Raw genomic sequence first — 8,419 nt, 5'->3', positions numbered from 1 at the left:
AGACTTTTCAAAATACGCGTGGATCCTGTAAATTTTGAAATTGAGTGAATAGTTTTGCAAAAACAGTGTTGTCTTTTCATGCGCAATGGAGGGTGTCATATTTAAATAGTGTTGTCTTTTCATACGCAATGGAGGGTGTCATATTCAAGTAAAGGTGTCAAGTTAAATGCTCGTTGTCTGTGTTTGAAACCCTTTGAAACTTTTGGTGTTTTTCTCAATGTTATAAGTTATGAAAAAAAAAATTGAGATGAAAAATAAATCACGTTATTTATAAACACAGATTATCAGTGATTCTGATGACTATTTGTAACAACAACAAAAAAAAACAATGAAATCTTAAAAAATCAGGGGAGAAACTGTGTTTTTTCCATTTATTTAATCCTATTTTCATTTGGAAGCAGCTCAGTATAAAACTAAGTGTACATTTATTATAACTTGTCTTTTTCATAAATAAATAAAAAATGACAAAATTATGTAGGCAAAACACCGTATCATATTCTCGTATCCTACACTTTCCTTTTTATGGTGAAAATATGTCCTATACGTTTCTTTTTATGGTGAAAAATCACATGTCCTACTCATAATCACAATTCACAAGTGCACAAAACTTGAAAGGGACCGTGCACCATTCAAATTTGGGTTGCAAGACAATTGAAGACATTGTTTCTCTTGTATATGTAAAAGCTATTTACAATCCTTTACAAGACCAACAGCACTTGTGGCATACACGTGTTTTATGAAACCGAAACCTATCTACAACAAAAACTACTCTGGATGTAACCAGAGTATCACATAACATACAATAACAAATAACTTGAAAAACTGTACACTATATCAACGTGTCTGACAACTATATGTCGGTGTCATGTTTGGTATTTGTGTTCTTCGAATCAGCTAAACTGCTAACAACCCTTTTATCTGCTACCATTTCCTCGTTTTCACCACACTTAACAAATTCTTCATTAGACTTTTCTGGGGAGCATGCCTTTTCGGGCTTGGTGTTGGATGGAACACTATACACCTCAGTCAAATTGGATTTGGGTGAACCACTTTTAGGGGCAATGGGCTGGGAAAAAACTGGAGTTCTTACATCAATTGGTGAAAGAAATTCATCACCAGAAGTGTCCGATTCATTTTCTCTTTCTTGAAGGGTTGCCACTGAATCACCTTTAGACTTCCTTGCTTTACCAGAAAGAACGTGTTTTAAGCTACGAGCCGATTTTTCTGCATTTTTGTAAACATTCTTTGCCATGTCCTTGACATCTCTCTTTGCCGGGCTTTCAGGACCACAACCACTTCCTTCAGTGGATCCACCTTCTACCTGAATCTTACCAGCCGAAAAGCCAGCAATATTATCATCCATAACAAACTTCACACCAACCCCTTTAGATGCATTTACTGATCTAATGTTATCATGTGGAGATTGAATGTCCTCAGCAATTGAACTTGATCTTTCATACTTTTTCTGACTCCTACGAAATACAGAACCAATTTTGCGTAGGCCTTTCCTAACGGTTTTCATTCGATGCTTATCTTCGGGATTATCATCAGGACTGCTGCTGTCGTTGTTCAAAGATCCAGATACGGTTGGATTATTTAAGTTGCTAGATATATCATTAAGCTCCCCGTGAATCTCTGTGTCAAGGCGTCGATTCTTCCCTTTTCTTGGCTCCCAGGTTTGGGAAACTTCACTTCCTGGGTGGTGGACCCAAACTCCTGTCTTCTTTTGCCCTTCAATTTCTATAGGCTCATAGTCATCTGCTACTTTTGGAGATTTGTCAGATGAAACGGACGAGAAAGAACTTTTTTTTGTGGTCTCATTTCCAAAAGAATCTATTCTTTCTCCAATGTCTATTGGTTCCTGGTTACATGCAGTATCAGCTTCCTGTACATTAAATTGAAATCACACATCAACAACAACAGATCAAAAACATTAGTAGGAATTTGTAGCTCTTCATGCAGACCAGAGAACCATTTTCCTTTTCATCTTCAGTATTATATAATAACTAGTGTGACAGCATTGGGTGTTGATATATATATTTTATACTTCTTGTATTGTAAATATATATTTTTTATAACTGAAATATCGAATTAACATAAATCAATGACAATAAAGTTTCCGTATGTAGACAACAATGTAATTATTTTCAACATTTAGTTTATAACACGCAAAAGTAAAGTGAGAAGATACGAGCTTCTGATATGTTGATTCTCTTCTTTTTTTTGTTCTCGAAATTTCAATTTTCTTCTTCCTCATCCTTTTGTTCCACTTATATTCTTCTTTTTCTTGTCATTTTGAAGAAAGGAAATAGGTTATTATTAATTCAAGTGTGATAGTTTGAAACAATGTACCTCTTTAAGTGGCTTTTGAAGAGAATGATGATGTAAGAAATACAATGGTGTAAAGCTTGTGTATCTGTATAGTAGTACAATCTTATTTGAAATCATGGTATGTAAGCTTTATAATTTTGAAAATAAGAGTGTGAAGACAATCATTTTGTAGAATTATTGTAACTCTTGGTTATAGTCAATTTCCAAATTGTTGAGTTTGTTTTATTTAGTTGCGAATTACCGGCGAATGGAGTGGAATACTATTTCAATAGAGGTTCTGTTAGTCTGTTTTATGTGAACTTATATTATTTTTTCACTAGAGGTTTCAAATGTTTGACTTTTAGCATTTTATGAATTCTGAACTTCCTTGAAAAACAGAATTCTGAATTTTTTGCATGTATACATATAGAATCACATGACTATATATACTTGAATTAAGTTATAATATATTTTAATTATTGGCTATTGATGATACATTAAATATGAAATTATTATTATGTGAGGTGTCAACATATAGGCTCAAGAGACTGTTTTAATATACTATGATAGAATAGATGTTTCACTTTATTGGATAATATCCCTACATGTGAATATAATTGAAGGGGGGAAGTTACCTTTTCCTTATCTTCAAAAACTGTTATTCTTAAATGCAGTCTCCCCATTTTTACATTCTTTAGTGGCAGCCACTTATCATATTTTTGCCCATCCCTAAAATCATTGATATTCACAGAACAATCCCTGCAAAACAGAGTAACATTTGTTTTGATGAATACACAATGAATAAAGGCTACGCAGTCAATCAATTTAAAGTGGTGGGGACATTTTCAGATTCTGAAGAGGTTTATGTTCAGAGTCAATCAATTTCATATATTCACGGTCAATCAATTGCAACCACATATTTAAAATCATGGACTAAATTATAGTCTTAAAATTTGGGTCGGGCCTAACTCAACAACAATTACAAAACTGTGTTGTAAGGTGAGGACCAACCACCATTTATAAACACATTCACGTTATATCTCATCCAATATAGAACTTCTCATCAGATAGTAAGGTTGATATAATAATAGTTGAGATGAAGTTGTTTCAAGAAACAAAATAAAACAAAGAAAATGTATATTAAAAGCTGCATAATACAAAATCCAATGTTAAAGAAAGGAACAAACCCAAGGATATCATCATAGAAACGGTCCTTGTCTCGAACTTCAATAACCAACACATTGTTAGAATCCCATGTTATGATGGGAATTCTAAATTCCTCTAGCCATTTGGGAGCGAGTGTTTTCCTTTGTATCTTTGTCCTGAATCTATATCCGCCCAAATGACCTTTCACATAAGGATCGGCTAGTCCTGAAATGAATTGTAAATGAGATTACTCACAAAGCAACATATAGAAGAGAATGACAAAAATCATCATTACAGAGAAAGGGATGGTAACCATTTAAATCTGATGGCTTCATGTCAGCTGCCTCAATAATTTCTAATTTTGCATAAGCAACAGGGTCCTTCTCATCCACTTTAAACCAAGCCTCTATAAAAGAATTTTTGGATAAATGAGTATTTCATAATAAAAATTGTAAAACAAATATTTCAAGAATAGGTTATAATTATATTTAACTGAAAGAATTGTTTCATAAAGATTCTAGAGAGGGTTATGAAAGTGTGATCCATTCACTAAGTATTTTTATAGAAGTCTAAGAAAAAACATGACAAAAATACCTTGCTCTGGTGATACAAATTTCTCAACATCAACAACCAGCATATTAGGCTGCAAAAGTTTTAAAAATTAAATATAACAGGTTTCCATCATCAGAAACAAATAAAAGATGTGAAAAAGGCATATAAATATATACAAAAATAGCAATACGAGAACAAACACAACATATTTCACCTCAACAAGGGTCTGTTCAAAAGCAATGGACAGAAGCTTATCCTGAAAAAGAAAAGTCAAGATAACTACAAATTAATTACCACATAAGAACATCAAAAATGAAAATAAAACAATTATTCTAATTCTGCAAAATATAAGGTCTGTTTGTTTTAGCTTTAAAAAAATAGATTTTTTATTTGTATTTTCAAAATCGATTTTTATGAAGAAAAAATATCAAAATAGTAAAAGTATATTTAACTCATTTTTTTCTAAACTAAAAAGACTATTTTTTGACATCCAATAAGATAAACATACATTATTGAAAATTAAAACATATCACCAAAATCACATAATTTTTTAAAAAGATATATATCAAAAATGATTTTTATGAAAAGCTATTCAAATTGGCTTCAAACTTAAGTGATTTTTTGAAATTTTGATATCCAAAAAAAATATAATAGAAGAGTGAAATATCTAAAATAACATTTTATGAAAAACTATGTAAACCAATTTTTCATTTTAAACATTTATTTTAAAATTCTTTGTAAATTTTTTTTAAACAAAAATATATTTTTTAAACCTATTTTTAGAAAAAGCTGAAACAAACGCTACGGCAAAATATAAGATATATTTACACTTACAAGCCAGCCAGCAATTCCTGGAAGTTCTGTCACATCAAGCCCGTGAGTAAAAATAGGTTTAACAGTCATCTGAAAATATGGAGGCTCGACAAAGCAAACACGCAGACGGCCAAGAAAAGGCCATGTCTTGAGAAACTTTACCCCCACCAAGACCTATAGAAAGAACAAGCATAAATAATTCAAATTTTAAGCCATTCCTTTTTCTCTCCTAACTTGCTAAAAAGAACCACTTATCTACTCTTCTTTGTTGAATACAGATGATAATTTGTAAGAATCAAACTGCATGTTTAATATTTTGAATTTCCAACACAAAATTTCAGCTATTTGCTTATCTTGTATTTGACCTTAAATACATCATTTTTATTGAGTAAATGAATAGTCAGTAAGAGAACTTCATTATAACATGTTCAACAAATGAGTCATAGTAAAATTGAAACTTCAGTCATACCTTCCCTTCAACATGCATTCCCGTTATATGCAGCTTTGTTGACATTCCAAAGCCCAATCTTTTTCTTAGTTTCACAGCAAGTATTGCACTCATATCATCAGCTGTGAGAAAATTCATTCCTAACTCCATAACCTGCATTGACCACAACGAAGGATGGGAATCAAACCAAAACAATCTTCACTTGCATATACTGATGCAGAACATCGATGCATTGTCCTTATATGCTGATGGTTTAGAATATGCCATACCAAGTGGTCATCATCACTCTGGCGAAGTACCCTGATATCAGTAATCAAAGGCGGGTTTCTTCCCATATATAAGTGTTGAACAGCTGCTTCTTTCTGCAAATATAATATATTGACATTAATATCTTAACATACACAATCAGAGGAAAAGTTTTACACTCAAGAGACGGGCAAAAAAAGACCAAAATATAAAGGAAGAAAAAGGAAAAGGAATAACATTTAAACATAATTAATAACAAAATGGTTTAATCAAGCACTAGCAAAGATAAATAACTGAAAGGTAGAATCATACAGCAGTCCAAGGCTTGTACTTGTCTAAGAACCAAGGTATGATAGGGAGTAAAATCTTCTGAGACACAATCTGTTCCATACATACAGGCCATATGTTTTCAACAGCATGGTTCAACCACCTAACTGTTTCGGAATCAGAAAGCACCTAAAGCACAAGAAAGACCATCATCATGCAAGTTATATTAGTTAATATACATAACATCATTTGCAATTAGAACACCACATCCCCGATAATTCTTAAAACAGCGATAACAAAAAGAGAAAACATGTGTTGTGAGTGTGAACTAGTTAACACTAACGTCCAATGAGAATCAAGCACCTTGTGGTTATTTTTTATTAGCGGTTACAAGTGGGATTATGTGGCAATATCATGAGTTCTCATTAGATGTCGGTGCAAAATCATTTTACACCAAAGACACCAAAAAACCTGAACATTAATCCGTATATCTCATATCCTTTAAAAAACCTTATTGACAAGATCCACTCAAAACACAGCAACAGTTAAATGAATTGTTCGATTTTAGCTTCCCGCCTTCACTCAAGGTCCGATTCTTCTACACAGTTAAATGAATTGTTTAATCTTTTAGATATTAGTTTCTTTATCTTCATTTACTTGAACCTTGTTATTTTCCCATTATACTCAAAGATCAACAATCAAACAAACAGCAGAATGATTACCCTTCTTTGATTAGATTGTTTCCTCTCCTCAAACTGCAACTTCTTCCTTAGCCTTGTAACATAACGTTCATGAACCTTTCCAAGGAAAAAGAACAAAGTAAGAAAATAGAATATTCACCACCTTTTCTTTCTCTATCATTTATAATAAACTAAAAACTTCAGATCCAAACACTGAGAATAAGCACTCTATAATATTTGTTTCAATCAAAAAAAGCAATAACCAAAAAAACATATAACAATAAAACAATAAAATCAAAAATTTCAAAAGCAAAAGCATGAATCCTCACCAGATAAAGATAGACCAAAGCCAGAAAATAAAAAGCAGCATGACAACAATCGAATGAAGATAACAACCAGAGAGAAATCAAAACAATCCCAACATGATGCAAGATTGAAATCTCAGTTATATCCATAACAATAATAATCTCTTGAACACAAACAAATCCAAGAAGTGAAATCAATTCGCTTAGTCCTCTGTTTATATAAATTTGGAAAGATCAAAGTTGAAGCCGACAACGCGGAAAACCCGCGTTATTGAGGGAAACCCCTAAATATCATATATTGAAAAAGGTGAGTGATTTAGAGTTAACCCTAGTTGACGAAAAAGGAAATGAATGATAAAATGGTGAAACCCTAAAAGTGGAAATGAATTGAAGTGTTGTTGAAAATGGATTTGTAAAGGTAAGAAGATGAAATGGTGGTCAAAAGAATGACGAAATTGAATTGAATAATGGATAGAGAAAGTGGAGAGGGTAATGCTGATGATAGAGTGTTCAAATTAGGGTCCCATTGAGGATGAGTTGAATGATTTGGGAAATGTGAAACGGTGACGTAGAGGGGAAGTAACGGGAAGACAAATGGCATTAACAATGAAGCGTTAAATGTAAAGTTGTCTCATGTGATACCTTCACATTTTTTTTTCAATATTATAATGTTGGGATTGGAACTCACGTCCATGCAACGGATGTATTTGAATACTATCAATTGAGTTATCTTAACGAAACAATCGATAAATTATCAGAAGAGTATAGACCAAAGTTTTTGACGATTTTATCGTTGAGTCATAGATGGTTGACTTACCGCTGTGGGGTAGGAAATTCATGTGGTCTAGAGCAGACGATTTCGCGATGAGTCGTCTGGACGGGTCTCTTATCTCTTAAGATTGGCTTAGAAGGTGGCCAGAAAGCACTCAATGGGGATTGACAAAGGTCTATCAGATCACCGCCCCATAATGTTGTGTGAGTCTAGTCAAAATTGGGGACCGAGGTCGTTTCGTATGCTAAATTGTTGGAAGAACTTAAAGGGGTATACCGGTCTAGTTAGAAAGAAATAGCAGAATTTAAAATTGGAAGGTTAGGGAATGTATATTCTCAGGGAAAAGCTGAAACTGATTAAGGAGAAGATAAGAGAATGGCACAAAAGACACACTTAGAATTTGGCTGGAAAGACTATAGAGGTAAAAGAGGAGCTAAACTCTCTTTAACTTAAAGGGGAAACTTCGACCTTGTCCGCAGAGGAGACATCTCGAAAGAGAGAAGTGTCGACTAAGTTGCTCAAACTTTCTAACCTCCACTATAGTATTTTATGGCAAGGATAAAAAATTCGGTAGTTGAGAGAAGGAGGTGCAAAGACAAAGTTTCATCATGGTTACATTAATAAAAGAAAATAAAATAAAATGAGATGTTATCGATAGAAATTGGCTGAAGAAGGTTGAAAGAAGTTTCTGAGATAAAAAATGTTATTCATTCTTACTTTCAGAATCATTTTGCGGTTGATGGGGGGAAATAGACTGATTTTTGCCCATGTTCAATTCAATGTGCTGAATGAATTGGTTAGCGAAGATATGGTTCGTGAGTTTTCAGAAAATGAAGTCCGTAGAGCGGTTTGGGAGTGAGAAGGATCTAAAAGTTCTAAA

The 8,419-nt window shown here is 33.0% G+C and overlaps 1 protein-coding gene across 1 annotated transcript; it reads right to left on the bottom strand.

Annotated features, from left to right (window-relative positions):
- Positions 1–651: 651 nt before the first annotated feature.
- Positions 652–7,337, bottom strand: LOC127117878 (C2 domain-containing protein At1g53590). Its single transcript, XM_051048038.1, has 12 exons — positions 6,792–7,337; positions 6,505–6,579; positions 5,828–5,971; positions 5,539–5,631; positions 5,291–5,422; positions 4,843–4,995; positions 4,223–4,264; positions 4,051–4,099; positions 3,770–3,862; positions 3,498–3,681; positions 2,946–3,069; positions 652–1,885 (listed from the first exon to the last, which is right to left on the bottom strand). Exons 1-12 carry the CDS (start codon positions 6,915–6,917, stop codon positions 851–853), a joined length of 2,250 nt encoding a protein of 749 aa, XP_050903995.1. The 5' UTR covers positions 6,918–7,337; the 3' UTR covers positions 652–850.
- Positions 7,338–8,419: the final 1,082 nt, after the last annotated feature.

This window comes from Lathyrus oleraceus, chromosome 1 (genome assembly GCF_024323335.1).
Source record: "Lathyrus oleraceus cultivar Zhongwan6 chromosome 1, CAAS_Psat_ZW6_1.0, whole genome shotgun sequence".
NCBI lineage: Eukaryota > Viridiplantae > Streptophyta > Magnoliopsida > Fabales > Fabaceae > Lathyrus > Lathyrus oleraceus.
Note: the sequence above shows the minus strand (reverse complement) of the source record. Positions and strands in the feature narration are given on the sequence as shown.